Below are 20922 nucleotides of genomic sequence, written 5' to 3'. Positions count from 1 at the left end.
GCCTCCTGACGCGCTTCCTTCCACCACCATGCTGGTGCCCTTCTGACTCCCACGGGGACATGCTCTGTGGGACCACCTCCCCCTGTGTCTCCCACACCCAGGGTCTCTGACCGAGTCCTCCTTGGCCACAGGAACTGGCCTGCGTGGCTGGCTGCCCCTGTGGGGCCAGGCCGCGGGCGAGCGGGCGGACGGGACTCACTGGGGGGGCCGGCCCAGGCCACTTCCTCTCTTTGTTGTCCCTGTGCTTTTTTTTTTCCTTCTGAGACTTAACTTAAAGACGACGTCACCGGCACTTTCGGGAGTCACTACAGAAGCTGAGTCTGCCCCAAGCCAGCATGATCCTGACACTGCTGTTTGGCCTGGGGGGGGCCCTGGGCTGGGGGATGCTGGGGACCTGGGCACAGGCCCCTGGTACCAGTTTCTCTGATCCACACAGCCCCCAGCCACCTGGAGTCTGGAGGGCAGAGGCGGAGGACTCCAGCGGGGACCCTGTCAGACGGTAAGGAGGGCCTGGACCTGGGGGAGGATATGGCAGAGGAATCTCAGTCCCAGCTCAGCCAAAGCAGGGGCTCTCGGGACCTCAGCTACTTGTATGTGAAATAGGTTTATATCATCTATCTGCTGAACCAGCTGTGAAGCTGAATGAGGCTCTAGGAGTCAAGCTCGCCTTTAGAAGATCACCCCCAGCCAGTCTGGACTGGACACCCCCAGTCCCCCAGGACCTAAGGACCACATGGAGTTCCCTGCCTGACCCATGGCAGGGAATGGGACTGGAGGCTGGGCAGGGCAGGGCAGGAGCACTTTATGCCATCAAACACCAGCATGGGAGATGGTGAGGGGCTGTGGTTCCAGAAGTTTCCAGCTGGCTTGGGAGTGGCTCCTGTTCTCGGAACTCAGTTCTGAAAGCTGAACCCAGCTGAGGCTGGCCTGGCCTAAGCCCTAGAAGACAGACGCTCCTGGGGACCGGACTTGGATCTGAGTGCCTGGGGAGGGGCACAGCTGAGCAGTGGGCAGACAAGGCGCCCTGCTCCATCTCCAGAACAAAAAGGAGGCTGCGGCATCCAGCAGGCTCTGCTTCAGCACCCCTCTGGAGATGGGCAGAATGGACTTGGGACTAGACTGAGACCCCGTTTTCTAGTCCTTTTATTTGTCCAGGGTCAGGGATCCTCCGGCTGACAAGGTGTTGGGAATGCGAGTCCCTCCTCGGGGGACCCTCAGTCAGAGCAGCAGGTGCCATTTGTCAAACCCATCTCTGGGCATCTTGCCAAGTGTTATCTCTGTTATCCCCTCCACCTAAGGGAGCCTGAGGCTCCGAGAGGCTAAGCATCTTGCCAAGGTCACGCAGCCGAGGAGAACTAGAACCAAGCTCTGAGTCTGACTCCAGAGATCATACTCTGGCTCTGGTCCCAGGGTGTCTTTCCCCCTGCACCGCCCCCACTCTTCCCACCTCCACACACAAACCAGACTTGGTTGGGAGCATCCATGTGGATTTGGAGGGTGAGAAGGGCCAATGCACAGTCACCAGAGTCTCCTGGGCTGGCTGAGATTCACTGTCACGTAGGCCTGGCCCATACGTGCCCAGGACAGCTCTCATATAGCTCTGATGGTTCAAGGTGAAAGTGTTTGTTGGACACTTTCCCCAAAGCAGAATGGACAGGGAGAGGCGGGAGGACCAGATTAAGCGAGCGTGTACTGCCCCTCAGTGATGGAAGGGTGGCCGTGCGGGAGGACAGGGAAGAAGCTGGGCCTTGAGAGACCTCCTTCCTGCCCTGTTACCGCTTCTGCTCAGAGCTGGGAGTACAGGTGGCTCTTGGCAGGGGAACCCAGGCTCTGATTTCAGGACCAAGAATCCTGCCTTCCCTCCCCAAAGCCGTCAGCCCCTGTTTCTGGGCAGCTTACCTCCCCCTGATGAAAGGGAGTATGAGGGGCCCAAGAGGATGGGAAGGAGGGAGGAGATATCCCCTTTCTCCCCCAGTCTACACCTGCCCCCCTCACCCGCACCGGGGCTGTGGGGAAGGTCTGCATTCCTTTAGTTCCTGGGAGGGTGGGTCTCTGGACTGCTCAAGGCCTGAGGCAGTCACTCAGCCTTGGCCTGGGGGTCCCAGTGCGTGTGGGTATGTGCACAAGGGCACTCTGGCCCGGGAATGCCCAGGCAGGAGTCTGAGGGCATCCCCGATTCCAAACCCTCCGGGGGCTCCCAGCAGGCCTGCTGGTCTCCTGCCCACAGCTCAGAAGCTGCAGGCCCCACAGGTCAAGCTGAGGTTGTCAAGGCCTCCAGAGGGGCTGGTGAGAAAGGAAGGAAGTACAGCACAGCTTCCTCAGGCTGATTGCTTCCTGTGGTCCCACGAAGGGAGAGGCGGAAACGCAGCCCCAGCCCCTCTCCGGCCACAGGGGAAGGAGAGGCAGAACAGGCTCTCCACACTCAAGCAGGGGCTCCACACCGCCCAGCACAAGCCTGTGGCTCTTCCCTCAAAGCTGCTGGAGCCAGTCTGCCCTGCATTTGTCCCTCCTACCTCTACCTGGGGCCTGGGGGCCAGGGCAGGCATTGAACACAGACCCAGATGAGACCACGTGCAAGGAGAAGCTTGAACAAGCCGACCTGGTGCTGGATCCGAGGATGAAGGAGGAACGTGGTTGGTGTTTCCTACATCCCCAGGACCCTGTAGAGCTGGGCCCAGTGAGCCAGCGACATGGGCATTTGGACATTGTGAGGAAGAGGCTCTTTCTTTGCTCCCAGCTTTTTGTAAAGCTGGGGAGAGCAAGAGGTTAGGATATGGGCTCCTCAGATGCAGGGCCACCTCCCAGGCAGGACTAAGCCCACTGTGGGGAGTGAGTGAAGGTCGCCCAGTCATGTCCAACTCTTTGCGACTTCATGGACTGTAGCCCACCAGGCTCCTCTGTCCATGGAATTTTCCAGGCAAGAATACTGGAGTGGGGTGACATTCCCTTCTCCCAGGGATCTTCCCAACCCAGGAATCGAACCCACTGCTGTGGGGACTGAGCGAAGACCCAGGAAAGGCATCCTATCTCTCATGGTTATGACAGTACTGCAAGGTGGCCACTGTTCTCTCCACTTTAGACGCTGGGAAGCTCAGAGGCGTGGGGCTGCCACCTAGGGCTATATAACTGTGGTGGCTCAGATGGTAAAGAATCTACCCGCAATGCGGGAGATCCAGGTTTGATCCCTAGGTCAGAAAGATCCCCTAGAGAAGGGAATGGCTTTCCACTCCAGTATTCTTCCATAGGGAAAAAAGAGTCAGGCACAAAGTGTTGGACACGTCTGAGCAACTAATACTTTCACTTTCAGGCCTACATTGGCTGGGATGCAAATCCCAGGTGTCCTCAATTTTGTCCTGTTTTGTCTCCCCTAAGAGGGGTGGGAGTCTAGGAGATGCTCCTCGCAGCAGCCTAGCTGGGCTAGTCACCAGTATCAGTGAGACCCCAAGAAGTGTTTCCAACTGTTGCAGCTGGGAGCTTGTGGCCCAGAGAAGTCATGCATATCTCTGGAAGTCACACGGGAGCAGGGTGGAGCCCTGACTCTGGTCTCTGGGCTGTGGCTACACGGTCCGCCCTTGTATCTGTTCTCCAAGGCCCAGGGCCCTGGGCACTAACAGGGAAGAGACTCACTGGCATGAGCTATGCTCAAGGAATCCTGGCTCTGGCTGGACACCAAGTGGGCCTCGGGCTCCCCTGCTCAGGCCCCTCTGTGGCTGAGAGACGAAGTCTGACAAAATTCTCCCCTGGAGTCATCACATTCACAGCTGCATTCAGGGCCTCAGAAAGCAAGAATGTTGAGAACACAACCTCCTTCACAGACAGGCTTAAGGGGCAGTTGGATGTGGGTTTTACTGGCTGGTTAAGAAGCACTTAAGTGCCCCAAAGGGGCACAACAGCAGCACATTCATAATTCAGGAGGCTTTGGCTAACAGCCCTTTCCCTGCTTGACGCTTTCTCTGCCTTCCTCAAAGCCTCCCCCTCACTCCACACACCCCTGCCCCCAGGGAGGGGCTAGAAGTGGGAATCTTCTCCACATTTCCAGGACAGAGGAAGGGCCTTGCTCAAGGTCACCCTGAGTCCAAAGACAAGGAAGGGAGGAAAGTCTAGGACTCCCAGATCCAGTTAAAAGCTCTAAGGGGGGCAGCAGACTCTCTCCTGCCTGGCGGGGGGCGTCAGATCAGGCCAGGCCAGAGGCCCAGGACAGGCCCAAACCAGGCTGGTGACCCCCCACACTCATTTCGAGGCTGGCACCTGCCTCTTGGTAGACCACTGGGAGATGAGGGTGCCAAGAGGGCCCGGGCGCCCAGCCAGGAGGCAGGGAGAACAATGGGGCACTTCAGCGAGCAGGGCTGGGGGCTCAGTAGGCCAGCGAGAGACTGCCGAGAGCTGTAGGAAACCAAAGCAAAGGTCAGGAATGTTCCCAGGGCTTCTGGGCCAGCAGCCTGTACGGTGCCAAGGGCATGGAGCTGCCAAGGGAGGGGCGTATGGGCAGGGAGAACAGTGGCCACTGGAGCCTGAGGTTTGGGCAGGTCTGGAGAGAAAGTTCCTAGGCAGGAAGGGTGGGCAGCACCACTTCCAGTTCTAGGAACCTGAGGTGGAAAGTCCCGGTCACTCCCAGCAGGCTGGCCCAGACCCGGTGCTCTCAGGGGGCAGGCCCTCTGGATCCTCTGCCGCAGTTCAGAGAGCACGTGAGAAGCAGAGCTTTGGTACAGTGGGCGTTTCTTAGCCTCCGCTATCAACATTTGGGGCTAGCTCTCTGTTGTGAGGAAAGGGGCTGTGGCCTCCTCCCACTTGAGGCCGGGAGCCTCCCCATCCCCAGAGCTGTGTCAGCCACGTGTGTGTTCTGCTCAGCTGCTCGGTCACTCAGCCCACCAGGCTCCTCGGTCCAAGGATCTCTAGACGAGAATACTGCAGTGGGTTGCCATTCCCTTCTCCTGACGCAGGGGTTGAAGCTGTGTCTCCTGCATTGGCGGGCAGATTCTTTACCATTGTGCCTCGTTGCCAGATTCAAGTGGGGTGGACCACTTCTCCTCCCAACCCATGTCCCGTTGAGAACAGCTGGTTTACAGAAATACTTCTCCCTAGATCTGAGCACGTTCCAGGAATTTCCATGGGGCCTTAAACCGGAGGCTTTGACAGGCGACCACCTTACTTCCCCCCAGGGCCTGACCTCTGGGCCCAGCTCTCTCACAGTACACAGCTTCTGTGTTGAGTGTGTACACTTGCTCCCATCCTGATTTTTGTGTGCCCCTTCTAACATTTAATAGGCCCCTGGGGATGTACAGGCCCCTTCCGGGTCTTTGATGTATCTTGTGCCAACATCTCACTGTTTTCTGGATTGATTTTATTGTATTGGTTGCACTGTAAGGCTTGTGAGACCTTAGTTCCCTGACCAGGGTTCAAACTCCTGGCCTTGGCATTAAAAACATGGAGTCTTAACCACTGGACCACTGGGGAATTCACGTCCCACTGTTTTTATTCCTTGACATTAGCGTCGGTCATGACCGTTAGAGAAGATCCTCCTCACTCGTCTTCCAAGATGTTCTTGCCTGTTCACCTGCATTTTGTCTTCCAGCTGGAAATTATTATTATTATTTTTTTTAGTGATATACAACCACAAGCAAGACTTAGAAAACTCTGGAACGGTGGGTCAAATCTGGGCGCCCACCTGTTTTGTAAATAAAGTTTTATTGGAATGCAGCCATGCCTGTTGATTTACATACAGTCAATGTCCGCTTTCCTGCTACACCGGTACAGTTGAGTAGATGCAGCAGAGTCTGCATGTCCCGGAAAGCCTATGCGTCCTTCCCCCCCACCCCCGCACAATTTTCATTGTTCCTGAAATAAGCAATTATCTTCATTTTTGCTTCAGTTCTGTCCTTTTGCTTCGCTTTCTGTGTCGTCGTCACTCAGTTCCAAACCCTTGCCGGCTTCCGCGTCCGCCCTTCACTCATCCCTGCCGGGTGTCTGGCCGCCCGTGTTCTCTTGGGAGCCTCTCTCAGAGCCTCCAACCGTGTTCCCGGCCGGACCACTGCCCACGCGCCCCTGCCTGCCGTCCCGGGGTCTCCCTTCTCGCTTCTGTGCCGGAACTCCTCTCGCCTGCTGCCGTTCTCCGTTTCGCGGCGTTCTCTCCCGTTTTGGTGAAGCACTTCTGGCAGAGTGCTCCTCAGTCCGGGACTGTGCCTTAGAATGACCCACAGAGCATTAAAATGGGGATGCCCAGGCCTTAATCCCAGAGAATTTCCTTTAACTGGCCTGAAGTGGGGCTTGCAGGGTCATTGTTTTAAAGTGCCACAGGATGCTTCTGATGTGAAGATTTGATGGCAAGATTGCAAACTACTGATCTAGTAGCTCCCTGATGAGGGTCCTGGGGCATCGGGGAATGCTTTAAAATCTGGCTGGTGGAAATTGTCTTCATTTTGTGCTCCTTAAACTGATAGTTAGGCTGAGTATAGGATTCTAAACTGGAGATAATTTTCCTTCAGTATTTTGAAGGTGATTCTTTACTTTTAGTGTCTGGTATTGCTGTTGAGTAGAGAAAGAAATGGCAACCCACTCTAGTATTCTTGCTTAGAGAACCCCATGGACAGAGGAGCCTGGCAAGCAATAGTCCTGGAGTGGATTGCCATTTCCTTCTCCAGGGGAATCTTCCCAACCCTGGGATCGAACCCGGGTCTCCTGCACTGTAGACAGACGCTTTACCGTCTGAGCCACCAGGGAAGTCCAGAGAAGGAAATGGCAACCCACTCCAGTATTCTTGCTTGAAAAATCCCATGGACAGAGGAGCCTGGCAGGCTACAGTCCATGGGGTCGCAAAGAGTCAGACACGACTGAGTGGCTAACACACACACATTGATTGCCGAGAGGTTCAGGGCTGTTCTAATTACTGATGTGTATGGGGGCAGGGTGCAGGGGGGCTTGGAGAGTGTAGAATGGTTCTCAGTCCTAGAGTTCCAAAATTTCACAGATGTGTTTTGCTGTGCATTTATTTTCATTGTGTTGTGGGTAACTGGTGAGCCCTTTGAATTTAAAATTCCAAGTCCTTCTCTTCTGGAATGTTCCTTCGGTTGTTTTTTGTTTTCATCAATGATTCCCTCCTTCTGCTCTCTCTTTCTGGAACTCCTATTGTTTGGATGTTGGGTTCCCAACATAGGTTCTCTATTTTTCTGATCTTTTCTATCCTATTGTCCATATTTTCCATCTCTCTGTTCGCTCTTCTTTTAGGGAAATATCTTTAACTTTATCCTCTAACTTGTCTATCAAATTTCTTTTGCCTTTCTACCATTATAATTTTAACTTCAAGGGTTCTTTTTTTTGGTAGGGGCTCTCAGTGTTCTGCCTCCATTTTTAAAGTAGCTTCCTATTCTTGTTTCTTGGGTGCAATAAGTTCTTTTGTCAATCTGGGAATATTAATGCAGATTTAGGGGAAGTTCTTTTCTCCCTGCACAGTTCTGGTTTTCTTCAAGTTGATTTTCTTCCACTTGCTCGTTTTGAGCTCCCTCTTTTGGAAGAGGTTTTCCTCAGGGGTCATTCTTGGCTGTCTGCCCACTGAAGAGTTAGAGAGGTCAGGTAACTGATTGGAAGCTGGGTGGATGGGTGGGGCTCTGTGATCTGTTTTGATAGAGGATGCTCTGCTGGGCTAGCTCACTGGGGGAAACCCCTGGTGTCAGTCTCTTTAGATCTTTCCCCTCGAGTGGGGGGTCATTTTCCTGACAAGCCTTTTCAGTCTGCAGCCGAGAGAGCACAGGCTGGCTACAAGGCTTCTGAGAGTTAGGTGGGAAATAAGGCTGCGTGGTCTCAGCACTCCAAATCAATATGGTCACCCCATCCCCCTACGCACCAAGACCCCTGATGTAGCCACCTATGTCTCGCCCCCTCCCACCCTTCTGCACCCAGGAACCAGGGTGGCTCTTTAATGTGACTTCCTGTTTAAGCTCCTCCATGGCTCCCCATGCCTTCAGGACAGAGGCCTGTCCTCAGTTGGCACTCAAAGGCTCCCCAGTCAAGCCTCTCCTTAGCAGCCCTTTCTCCATCCCCACAACCAGATCTCCAGTGAGGAACAATGTCAGTGGCAATGGGAATGGGGGCCAGCTACCAGAGCTGCCAGAAGGCGGCAGGACAGCAATGTTCACTACGCAGCTGGGAGGAGGCGGGTACTTGATACTCACTTGGAGGAGGGTATTATCTCCATCCCATGATGGGAAACAAAAACTCCCTAAGTGCCTCACTCAAGGTCACACAACCAGAAAGTGTGAAGGATTGAAACCCAGGAGCAGCACCACACTGCTTCCCTGGCACCAGCAGAAACAGGGAGAGCCCTTCCTGACTCTGGGGGTGACTCTATGATGTGGGGAGAGGCTCCTGTACCTCTCTGTGCAGACCTGGGAATTAGGGTGCTTCTTGGAAGACAACGGAGCAGGTGCCCTTGCAGGCAGGATCCACAGGGCTTTTGCTCTGAAGCAGGATGAATAATGCAGAGCACTCCCTTCTCAGGCTAATGGGTTTCAGAATCTCTAGGACTGAGTGGGGCACAGACGCAGGGGCCGGGCGCTCTGCACTGGCTCCCTGCTGACCTCTAGGGAGTGAGGAGACCTGGCTGTGCTCAGCAGCCCTCTCTTCTGGCCTTTTTTTTTTTTCCAGTAACTGGTGCCCCTACCAGAAGTCCAGACTGGTCACCTTCATAGCTGCTTGCAAAACCGAGAAATTCCTCGTCCACTCACAGCAGCCATGTCCGCAGGGGGCTCCAAACTGCCAGAAGGTCAAAGTCATGTGAGTGTGGTGTAGCAGGGTGGGCTATCCGTCCAGGTTCTGTGCCGGCTCACCCTGGAGACTCTGAGCTAGCCCTCTTCCCCCAGGTACCGTGTGGCCCACAAGCCGGTGTACCAGGTCAAGCAGAAGGTGCTGGCCTCCGTGGCCTGGAGGTGCTGCCCGGGCTTTGCGGGCCCCGACTGCCAGCATCACGGTAGGGTTCCCTGTGGTCTCCCTCCCCCTCTGACCTCTGACCTAAGAGGTCACGCAGCCCCTCTAACCTCTGGAGTTAATATCTGATGTTTCTCTGCAGATCCCATGGCAATCCCTGAGCCTGAAGATCCAGGTGATAGCCTCCAGGAGCCTTGGGATGGGCCAGTTGACTTTGAATCTGGTATGTTGCTTTCCTGGAAGTGCAGGAGGGACAGGTAGAAAGAACTCATGTGCCCAAGCCCATTGTCCTCTGATAGGGCAGTGCCATTTCAGGGAAGCTTTGTCACCAAGCTTGGGGTTGGCAGGGGTTCCTCTGTGGCCCTGTGTCACCTCATCCTCACACCAAAGCGGCAAGATTCACAGGGCCCTGAGTTACCTGCCTGCTGGCCAAGCACATGTACCCTTTCCCTTGACCCTATTTTCTGGGACCCTCCTTGCCCTCTGAATTGCATCAGCCCCCGTGGTCTGGAAGAAGCCTCCCTCCAGTCCCCCTAACCAGGACCAGGAGGCCATGTTGTCCCTGGTCTTGAGTCAGCACAGCAGAGCCACCTAGGGACACCATTTGTGAGGCCTTTCAAGGCTGGGCCATGGATGGGAATGTTTCATCCTGTGGTGAGCGCCTGTCTGTTGACAAGGGCTGCCTAGAATGATGTGGAGACGCCGTGTCCCTGAGACCGAGGAGGAGAGTGTGCCTTGACGGATCAGTCATGTTTGCTGTCGGTGCTGCGGTCTGGGTGAGGGCTCACTGGCCATGCATCTGTCCTTCTAGAGTTAAAGGCTTCTAAGCTCCTGCTCAGAGGATATCAGGACACACCTCCCTGCTTTCAATCCCCTAATTTCCTCTCTGCACCTCATGTTCTGCTCAGGCCAGGGAAGCCTGACACTTATCATGTGTATTCAGGTCATCCAGCTGCAGAGATCCGCAGCACAGTGGAGCGGCAGGAACGCCGACTGGGTGATCTCCAGAATGACATCCATCAGATGGCAGACAGCCTCCCGGGCCTGTGGGAAGCCTGGGCAAGCAACCTCACAGTGGCAACAACTGAGGCAAATCAAACAGAGCTTGGTGAGTGGCAGGTTCCCGGGGCTGAGGAAGAGCCTGGTCATGTCCTAGGGGATGAGTGGATGGGGAGGCAGAGCCCCCGCCCACTCAGTCAGCCCCTGGGGAGGGTGCCTGCTCCTGCAGGGCATGTATGAACACACACATCTGTTGCAGAGTTTCCAGGCAGAGCCTTGGAGCAAGTGCTACTGCCCCACATCAACACCTTCCTGCAAGGACATCTCAGCCCGATGTGGAGAAGCTTCAACCAAAGCCTGCACAGCCTCTCCCAGGTCATAAGAAACTTATCTCTTGACGTGGAGGCCAACCAGCAGGCCCTCAAGAGGGTCCAGGAGAGCTCTGTGGCCAGAGCTGACTTCCAGGAGCTTGGTACCAAATTTGAGACCAAGGTCCAGGAGAACGCCCAGAGGGTGGGCCAGCTGAGGCAGGACGTGGAGGACCGCCTGTACGCCCAACGCCTGTCCCTGCACCAGTCCCTCTCGGAGGTCCAGACCGACGTGGACATCAAGTTGAAGAAGCTCCTTAAAGCCCAGGAGTCTGTGGGGGTCAACAGCAGCCTGGTCCTGGCAGCAGCAGGGGCAGCCGCAAGGCCAGAGCCAGAGAGTCTGAACGCCAGGCTGGGCCAGCTGCAGAGGAACCTCTCGGCCCTGCATGTGGCCACTGCCCACAGGGAGGAGGCGCTACGGAGCACCCTGGCAGACATGAAGGCCACCCTGGCCCGGCACGTGGACGAGATCAAGGAGCTGTACTCGGAATCCGATGACACCTTCGATGAGATCAGCAAGCTGCAGCGGCAGGTGCAGGAGCTGGAGGTGAACCACACGGCGCTGCGAGAGCTGCGGGTGATCCTGATGGAGAAGTCACTGATCATGGAGGAGAACAAGGAGGACATGGAGCGGCAGCTCCTGGAGCTCAACCTGACCCTCCAGCACCTCCAGGGCGCCCACGCGGACCTCATCAAGTACGTCAAGGACTGCAACTGCCAGAAGCTCTACTTCGACCTGGATGTCATCCGGGAGGACCAAAGGGACACCACGCGAGCCCTGGAGGAGACCCAGGTGACTCTGGACGAGCGGCGGCAGCAGGACGGCTCCTCCCTGCAGGCCCTGCGCGACACGGTGGCCTCCCTGTCGCTGGCCGTGGACACGCAGCAGGCAGAGGGTGAGCGGGCGCGCGCTGAGGCGGCTCGGCTCCGGAGCCAGCTGCGTGCCCTGGGCGGCGAGGTGAGCGCGCTGCAGGCCGCTGAGACCGAGATCCGCCGCGACATCCGCCAGCTGCACAGCTCCTTCTCCGCCCTGCTGGAGGACGCGCTGCGGCACGAGGCCGTGCTGGCCGCTCTTTTCGGGGAGGAGGTGATGGAGGAGATGTCCGAGGAGGGGCCCGGCACGCTGCCCCTGCGCTACGAACAGATCCGCGTCGCCCTGATGGACGCGGCCAGCGGGCTGCAGGAGCAGGCTTTAGGCTGGGACGCGCTGGCCGCCAGGGTGACTGCCTTGGAACAGGCCTCGGGGGCCCGCCGGCAAACCGCGCGTTTGGAGCCCAGCCGGGCCGCTTCACCAGAGGAGGTCGGTGGGCTGGCGCAGGAGCTCCAGCGCCTGAGCTCGGACCTGGAGCGTGTGGGTCGGTGCTGTGAGGCCTCCTGGGTCTCCTCCCTCAACAGCTCCCTCGAGGGCCTTCGCGGGGAGCTCTCCACAACTGAGCGCAGCTTGGAGAGGCACCAGCGCCTCTTCCACAGCCTCTTTGGGAACTTCCAAGGGCTCGTGGCAGCCAACGTCAGCCTGGACCTGCAGAAGCTGCAGGCCATGCTGAACAGGAAAGGGAAGAAGCAGCAGAAAGGCCTGGAAGCTCCCAAGAGGAGGGATCGGAAGCAAGTGGAATCTTTAGAGGATGCGCGAGTCAAAGGGCCAGCGCTTTGGGAGGCAGGTGAGTTCCTAGGCCTGAGAGGAGAGTGGGGTCTAGGACTGCTATCTCCCAACAGGTCTTCTGCCTCAGAGGGGGCAGGGGTGAAGGCGGGCAAGATGACCATCAGTCGCCACTACTCAGGGCTGGCTTTGCCTTTGACTTACCTTCCATTCAGGACTAGGGAGTATTAGGAGTATAAGCTACCTGGGGTATCAGGAGGTAGAAGTCACAGGACTGAGCTGTCAGTGAGCAGGCCGAGCCCACCACATAGACATTTGAGGCTCATTAAACAGCAGCGGCTGCTTGCCATTCTAACAGTGGGGCAGGGAGAGGGGGTGCTTCTCTCCTCCATGAGTGAAAGTGAAAGTCGCTCAGTCGTGTCAGACTGTGACCCTGCGGACTGTAGCCTACCAGGCTCCTCTGTTCATGGAATTCTCCAAGCCAGAATACTGGAGTCGGTAGCTGTTCCCGTCTCCAGGTTGATCTTCCCAACCCAGGGATAGAACCCAGGTCTCCTGCACTGCAGGCGGATTCTTTACTGTCTGAGCCACCAGGGAAGCCCTCTCCTCCATAACCACACCCTCAAATCCCTCAATCTCAGCCTTTCGCCCCATCCCACTGCACCCACCACATGTCTTTAAGCTTTCTCCTATGCACAAGTGAGTGAGTGGATAAGGTATGGTGTCATCTGCCAGGGGCAGCACCCCACAAGTACAGGGGAAACCCTTGGGACCCAAAAGGAGCTTGTTCTGCTAACATAGTGGACCCATGTTACAGCTCTGAGACAGGTCCCCTGTGGTGCCTTTCTTGGGCTTTGCCATGTTGAATCATCACAACAGCTCAACGATGCATCATCACTGCTATCTTACCTGAAACTGAAGCTTAGTCAGGAAAGTGTCCTGTTCACACAGCTTGTAAGTGGCTCAGAGAAACCCAGTCCAGCTGTCTCTAGGGAGCTGGGCCTTCCCCTGTGAAAGGCCCTCAGCGGGTCCGTACAGGGCCCTGGGAAACTTGGCTCTGAGGCTGAAGAGATGAGCAGCCAGCCTTCCTAGCCCCGCTGAGTGCGGCCCTGGGAAGTGGACCCCTACTCAAGTGACTCCCTTGCCAGAGAAGATGGCCTTAGGGCCACAGCTACCTCCCCACCTGAACACGAGGGTAAGGACAAAGCTGCCATCTGGGCCGCGTATGCCTGGTGAGGCCGGGCGTGTGGATAGTCTGAGGCTTCGTGGGGGGTCGTACCACAAGCCTGCCCCCCTCCCGCGCACCCTCCACTTTGGGCCCTGGGAGCAGTGGACATGTATAGGTTGTAGCACCGCTTAGTGCGTCTCAGCTTCTTCCTCTGGAAGAGGGAGAAGCCCTACCTACAACAAAGGCTTGTCGGCAGGACCAGCAGATACATTGCCCAAAACCCAGCACACGGCTTAACATTTAGTAGAAACACGTCGGCTTTCCCATTTCTCCGGGATTCTCATGGCTGTGGCTGAGGCCACCCACCCTCCTGTGAGCAGTGCAAGGCCTCAAGTTGCCTGATAGTTTAGGTATCTTGAGTTTACCACTGAAATATTTTGTTAAATTTTTTTTCCTTAAAATTAAAAATTTCATATGGGGAGGCCACAGAGCTTGACCCTGCGCTCTGCAGGGAAGCGCACTGAGTTCACTTGCTGGCCGGCAGTGAAGCACAGCCCTTCCTCTTCTAAGGAGCACATCCAGCCACTGGCTGGCTCGGCCTCCGGCAGAGGCCACGCTAGGCTGGCCTTCCTTCAGCGGGGCGAGTGCGCCACCTCCTGGGTGCTGGGAGAACTGCAGAGCCGCCGGCAGCACACAGAAAACTCTTCCCAACTAATCTCAGAAAACCTTCCAGAACTGGAGAAAAGCAAAATTTTGTCATTTTGTCGCTGTTAGACCTAGAGGCTAAGTGCAGGGGCTGTTGTTCTGGGACTCAAGTCTTCTATGTAAATTCCTCCTGTTGGGCCTCGGTTTCATCCCAAGAAATGGGGAGCTTGGTCTCCACAGAGGGGTGGAGAGGGCAGAGAGCCCTTAGCTTAGGGAACAGCCACGGAGCATGTGAGGAACATGACCTTATCAGTGCGGAGGCCAGGATGGGGGAGTGAGGGGTACTGGGAAAATGAACACATTTTCAATAGGTTTCCCATATTTTTCTATATTTGCTTCTTTTTGTCCTCCTTCTCTATAAGGCCGGTGTTTAAAAAAATTAATGCACATTTAAAGCCCCCATCCACCGAGGCTTCCTCTGGCTCCAGGCCTCTTGTATCTTACCCTCCTTAGACTTACTAACTTGGGTCTTCAAGTGGGAGAGACCCAGAAGTCAGGAGATCCACAGCTAGGTCCTCCCAGTTTGGCCATTTATTAGCGTGTCATCTGGAGCAAGCCTTGCCTTTCTGGGCCTGTTTACCCTCCTCTGGGTTCGGGTGCAACATTTTGAAAATATTAACATGATTAGCTTGAAAGGACTTTTCTTGCCTGGACCTGCCTGCTCTTTCCTTCTCTGTGCTACACATCTAGTAAGAACCACTCTTCTTGATCTCACCAGGGTTAGCATTTGAGGAGAGAGAGTATTTTCTCTTTCCCCTGGGTATCTCAAGATCCCTTGAAGGTTGCAGGAATCCGGGAGTCAGAGACCTGGGTTCCAGATCCAGTCTGTCATTGACAAAGCATGCTGCCTTAGATGCTACTTACTCAGCTTCCTCATTCAGGGCACTTTTCTCTCACATAGTTGGAAAGAAGGATCAAACAAGAGCTTTGTTAAAATACACACCAGTACGGACAACAGGCTTGTGTTTTCCTGTCAACTAGTGAAATGCTGAGAATTAGCCAGTTAACTCCCAAGATACATTGCTACTGGGAATATCCAGATTATCTAGAAATTGTGATCTCTTTCTCATGTCAAGAAGGTGAGGAAGGTAGGGCTCGGTGTAATTTCCCATTTGAGGGAGCAAGGGGCTGAATTACTGATGCTTTCCTCCTGTATTTCCAGGCTCCCCTGTGGCCTTCTACGCCAGCTTTTCAGAAGGGACCACTGCTCTGCAGACAGTGAAGTTCAACACTGCTTACATCAACGTCGGCAGCAGCTACTTCCCTGAACACGGCTACTTCCGAGCCCCTGAGCGTGGGGTCTATCTGTTTGCAGTGAGCATTGAATTTGGCCCAGGGCCAGGCACCGGGCAGCTGGTGTTTGGAGGTCACCATCGGACCCCTGTCTATACCACTGAGGAGCAGAGGGGTGGGAGCCCAGCAACAACCTTTGCTATGGCTGAGCTGCAAAAGGGTGAGAGAGTGTGGTTTGAGCTAACCCAGGGATCGATAATGAAGAGAAGCCCGCCAGGCACTGCATTTGGGGGCTTCCTGATGTTCAAGACCTGAGTACCAAGCACAGCTCTGACCAGACACTGTGGACTTGTCCAGCTCTCCTTGGCCTGGGGCTCAGGCCAGGGTTGGTCTGGAGATCATCCAGTTGGTCTAGCTTTTCCCTGGAAACCTTCTGCAAAGACAGCATGGTATTTGTGGCCTCTCTCTAGACGCACCGGGTCTGGCTGTCTCTTAACAATGAGGAAGGCTGGCATGTTCCTCTCCGGGCAGGGCCTGGGCCAGGGTGTGTGCGTCTCGGCTCGGTCTGCCCTCTGAGGTAGCACGGCTTGGACTCCAGTTCTTGGCCCTACCCTGGGTTCGGCAGCGTTCTGGTGTCTTGCTCCTCCTGTGGTTGGAAACTTACATACAACACTTTAAACCTTTCTCCTGCTTCCTCTTCATCTTATGCTAGAAAATCATTCTTTCCCAAAAAGAATATGTTAAAGTGGAAGTGACACTTGGGACAATACAGGAAGCTACTGTCTACCTACTGCGGGGCAGCAGGGGGAATCCAGCTGTTTGGCGACAGAAGACCTGGCTGAGTCAACCAAGGGAAACACAAATTAGTCTCATTCCTTAGTTCCAGTCCTTCCTTGAATTTACCTGGTAACTTTACTCCGGTTTCTCCCTGCCTCACACGGGGTGAAGGCCAAGCCAGGACAAACGTGAGCTAAGTGTAGAGCCTCTGCTAATGTTTCTCCAACAGCTTGTGACCACCCCGGTTCTTATTATCATTTCTCAACAGGAAGGTAGCTGAGAGAAGAGAAGGAAGCTGGTAAAATCTCCCTCAATGAATTGTCAACTTTGGAATACAGTGATGCCCTTCAGATCTGGCTGGTTTGCAAAGCAAACCAGTATGGAGAACAAAAAATTTGGTGAAGTAGGTAGAGATATGGGGCAAAGTCAAACTACTTGGGATGTGACTTCACAATTTCAGTTGTGAACACCACCTAAAACACTCAGAGGCCGCTGCAGTATCCGCAGAATACTGAATTACACCGTGCCACTGAGAGCTGTAATCATTCCTACAGTAGCAATGCATGGTTTTCAGAAAGTTACAGACCCTGAAGAGAACAGGCTTGAGGAAGCAGTCATCTGCGTGTCAGAAAACAGTTTGACTTTGGTAGTAGGTGTTTGTTATTTGTTGGATATATCTTTGTCCATAAGAAAACCAGACTGGTCTGGGTGATGAGAAAGGACAGAGTTGCCTGGGAGAGTTAACAAGGTTCCTGGCCCCGCTCATTGTTTCCCAGGGCCCCTGAATTCAAATAACTTGCCCCTCAGAATTTATTTGCCACGAAGCTTGGTGTGCTCAATGTGCTAAAATACCAGTGTTAAAAGGAACAATATGCCAGGCTACATTGCCACGGACAGTTTGACGTTGGGGTAAATCACAACCACTCTTGAACTTTTCCACCTGTGTGTGAGGTGGTCAGTCTACCAACTCCAAACATGCTGGTGTTTTATTATCTTGACCACAGGTTCGACTCTCGACTCCTCTGCCCTTCCTTCTGGCCAGGGCCTCCTGCCTCCTGCAGCTCAGCTGTAAGAGTAATCCCAACACCAGACGTGACATGCTCGGGCCACTCCTGATATGACATGCTCGGGCCACTCCTGACCACAGCCTGGGAAGCCAGTCCCGGGTCAGCCTTGCTGCTGGAAGACCATTGCAGTGTCTTCTCTGCTCAGTCCTGCTATTACGGGTCAGGCTGTGCTGATGATGAAGTGAGACATTTAGGGTAATACAGCCTTATCATTTAAGACTTTCATTTGGAATTTACTGCATATAATAAGCAGAGTGAACTGATATCCTCCATAAGGGGCACATGTCCTTCAACCTGCCTATGGCTGGTGCTGTTTAACAGGGAGGTTAAAAATGAAAAGTGCTAACTGGTAAACTCTTCCAGAATCATGGATAAATCACTCCTGGTTTCTGGGGTAAGAACTGGAGACAATGGTTCTTTCAAATAGAGTGATTTCCATGCAGATTTCACAAAATCTTAATATCAAGCATAAATTTTCTGTTTAAATACTTCGGTAACTAGGCCCTCAGACTATCAAGAATTCTGAAGTTCAATGGATCTATTTTCTTGTTATGATTTTTTTTTTTTTTTTTACTGTGGACCATCTTTAAGGTCTTTATTGAATTTGTTACAATACTGTTTCTGTTTTGGGGTTTTTCTTTTCTTTTTTTTTTTTTTTTGGTTTTTTGGCCATGAGGCATGTGGGATCTTAGCTCCTCAACCAGGGGCTGAACCTATACTCCTTGCTTCGGAAGGCGAAGTCTTAATCACTAGACTGCCAGGGAAGTCCCTGATGGCTTTCTTATTTCTTCCATTAATGTCTCTGGGTGGAGTCTGTTTGAGTGCCCCAGAGGAGATCCCCTGTTACCCAGGCAAGTGTTAAAACACCCTTCACTTGTGGCATCCAGAACAAGACAATGACTCACACACAGAGTGGTATCAGAATTCCCTAAACCCGATGGTAAAAAAAAATACCCCAAAATACTCAAAAACGTCATTGAAAAACAAGAATGGTACCATACGCAGATCAGGAGATTTTAGTTAACTCCTATAATACAGCAAGTACAAGGGAGCAACTACAAAATGAAAGAGCAATAGGAAGTCGTAACTCAAAACATTTGAGAGATGGGAGTGATTTCAGGGGATCCCTGAACTCAAACTCAGCCCTCCTCGGTCTGTGGAGGGGCAGTTGCGGCAGCCTGAGCTAAATAAGCAGCCGGCAGCAGTGGCCTCCGTCTCGATCTAGAGCTGCTGCTGCTAAGTCGCTTCAGTCGTGTCCGACTCTGAGCGACCCCACAGACAGCAGCTAGAGCAGTGCCTGTCAGTCCCGAGCACAGTCACAGGGCAGCTACTGACACTTAGAGGCAAGAACCTCCCACACCCAGAGGACACGTGTGACTTTATCACAGTCAAGACTTCTGGAGAGAATCCCGAGCTGTGTCTCCACAAACCGCATGTCAAAATAACTCATTTCAGAAACATCGTCAAGAGGATATATGGTCTATTAAAAATGTTTATTAAAACTCCCTTTAACTCTCATACTCTGAAGCTCCTCTCCTCTCCCATGATGTTTATCTCAAAAACTCCTCTCCCAGCTTCAGACTGAGCGTCATTCCTCCATGAAGAACGCCCCCCAAACCTGGCCTGACAATGACAAAACGTTTCTGCTTGTCGAGGCAAACACGCAGAGCGGGGAAAGCCCGGGTCCTCTTGAGGGGATTAAGGAGAGGGAAGGATTCCTTATTCTTGTTCGAACAGAAAGTTCCATCACTCCGAGGCAAACACGCAGAGTGGGCAAAGCCTGGATCCTCTTGAGGGGATTAAGGAGAGGGAAGGATTCCTTACTTTTGTTCTAACAGAAAGTTCCATCACTCCTGGATAAAAGCAGGAACCCAAGGAACACAGAACTGGGTTTAGCAGGGATTCACAAACACACCGATGAGCAACTACCCCAAAACTGCTAAACATCTGTGGATTCACAAACACACTGATGAGCAACTACCCCAAACTGCTAAACGTTTGTGGAAACCCAGTGTCCTGAACGAAAGGTTCCAGACTCAACAAACCGAAAACTTTGGAATATATAAATCTCTAGAAACAATACAGGAAATTGGAAATTCAAATTGATCATCTGCTACCTAGATCCTGGTTTCTAAATATCCTCCTCCCTAAAAGGAAGCAAAGAGAAATGGCTAACTCAACGGCAGGGGCAAGGAAAACACCAGATAAGCCTGGAACGTCTTCACACGCCCCAAAGTAAAAAGTGCTCAGAAACGATGGGTGCGTGTCGCAAGGACTCAGCGCCACCTTTATGAACTCACAGTAGCCAAGTCTGGGTCAATTTGAGCATCGAAACAAAAAATGACCTAACAGACGATAACTTATTGAATGAGAGTCCATACTGACAATAAAAAATAAACAAAAACAGAGATTTATTCCTTGTAGCAGAATGCCAATTAATAAGTATAAATGTAAAAATGGAATCAGAAAATCACCAGTCTGTAATCACTGATTCACGTAGAAGTTATCAGTGGATGTTAAAATGCGTCTCAAAGTCTCTCTCCTAACATGCCAAGTACAAAAGGAAAACAGGGACTTAACAGCCGGGAAACCACGAGCAGCACCTTAAAAGGGCTCACCAGTGACACATCAACGCAACACCGATGCCACGGCATCCTGGTGGGACGCCCTGAGGACTCAGACACCATGTCCACAAAATCGCTGACCAGTGACACCATCAACGCAACACCGATGCCACGGCATCCTGGTGGGACGCCCTGAGGACTCAGACATCATGTCCACAAAATCGCTCACCAATGACACCATCAACGTAACACCGATGCCACGGCATCCTGGTGGGACGCCCTGAGGACTCAGACATCATGTCCACAAAATTGCTGACCAATGACACCATCAACGCAACACCGATGCCACGGCATCCTGGTGGGACGCCCTGAGGACTCAGACATCATGTCCACAAAATCGCTGACCAATGACACCATCAACGCAACACCGATGCCACGGCATCCTGGTGGGACGCCCTGAGGACTCAGACATCATGTCCACAAAATCGCTGACCAATGACACCATCAACGCAGCACCGATGCCACGGCATCCTGGTGGGACACCCTGAGGACTCAGACATCATGTCCACAAAATCGCTGACCAATGACACCATCAACGAAACACCGATGCCACGGCGTCCTGGTGGGACGCCCTGAGGACACAAGCATCATGTCCACAAAATTGCTGACCTTTATTCTAGAAAATCTTGGTGTCGCAAGACAAAGAAGCTAGAGAACTATTTCAGATTGAAGGAGAATAAGGAGACAGGACATTTAAATGCAATGCAAGATCTTAGGCAGCCTCTGGACCAGGAAAATGTGCCCAAGGACTTCACTGGAACAACTAGCAAAACCTGAATGAGGTCTGCAGACTGCAGTATTGCTGATAATCATTATGGTATAAATGTTAACTTTCCTGATTTTGAAAATTGTACATAACTGGCTATGTAACAGAGTTATCTCTGAAGGATTCAGGGCTAAAGAGGCATGAGCTCTGTAATTTACTCCAAATAGTTCAGAAAAAAGTACGTGTATGTGGAAGTCTGTACAGACACTCCAAGATGAGCCTTTGCAATTCTTGTATACATAAAGAATGGCAAAGCAGCCGTGACAAAATGTAAGTTTATAAATCTGGATGAAGTGTAAATGGCAACTTTACTTTGCAAAGTTACTTTTGCAACTTTTCTTGAAGTTTGAAATTTTTTCAAAATACGAATAAAGTTGAAATAAAATTTGGTTGTTGAAATAAAAACACTCAGTAGCTAGGCAGCAAAGCAAAAGGCAGGATGAAACATATGAAACACACGTAAGAAATACGGAAGCAACATCCATGGGAGATGGGAATACCAGACCACCTGACCTGCCTCTTGAGAAACCTGTATGCAGGTCAGGAAGCAACGGTTAGAACTGGATATGGAACAACAGACTGGTTCCAAATAGGAAAAGGAGTACATCAAGGCTGTATATTGTCACCCTGTTTATTTAACTTATATGCAGAGTACATCGTGAGAAATGCTGGACTGGAAGAAAACACAAGCTGGAATCAAGA

The 20922-nt window shown here is 52.9% G+C and overlaps 1 protein-coding gene across 1 annotated transcript; it reads left to right on the top strand.

The window, feature by feature from the left end:
* The first annotated feature begins 267 nt into the window (after nucleotides 1–267).
* Nucleotides 268–15687, top strand: MMRN2 (multimerin 2). The gene is made up of 7 exons (XM_027530591.1): nucleotides 268–499; nucleotides 8638–8766; nucleotides 8853–8959; nucleotides 9059–9139; nucleotides 9860–10024; nucleotides 10175–11941; nucleotides 14916–15687. The coding sequence occupies exons 1-7, from the start codon at nucleotides 336–338 to the stop codon at nucleotides 15299–15301; spliced, it is 2799 nt and encodes a 932-aa protein (XP_027386392.1). The 5' UTR covers nucleotides 268–335; the 3' UTR covers nucleotides 15302–15687.
* Nucleotides 15688–20922: the final 5235 nt, after the last annotated feature.

The sequence above is a fragment of the Bos indicus x Bos taurus genome, chromosome 28 (assembly GCF_003369695.1).
Source record: "Bos indicus x Bos taurus breed Angus x Brahman F1 hybrid chromosome 28, Bos_hybrid_MaternalHap_v2.0, whole genome shotgun sequence".
Lineage (NCBI taxonomy): Eukaryota > Metazoa > Chordata > Mammalia > Artiodactyla > Bovidae > Bos > Bos indicus x Bos taurus.
The sequence above is the reverse complement of the archived record's forward strand: the minus strand, read 5'-3'. Positions and strand labels throughout refer to the sequence as shown.

Coding starts and splice junctions, on each gene's coding strand:
- MMRN2 (XM_027530591.1), top strand. CDS start 336: ATGATCCTGACACTGCTGTTTGGCCTGGGGGGGGCCCTGGGCTGGGGG. Junction 9,140..9,859: donor GCCAGTTGACTTTGAATCTG/GTATGTTGCTTT, acceptor ATGTGTATTCAG/GTCATCCAGCTGCAGAGATC. Junction 11,942..14,915: donor GCCAGCGCTTTGGGAGGCAG/GTGAGTTCCTAG, acceptor CTGTATTTCCAG/GCTCCCCTGTGGCCTTCTAC.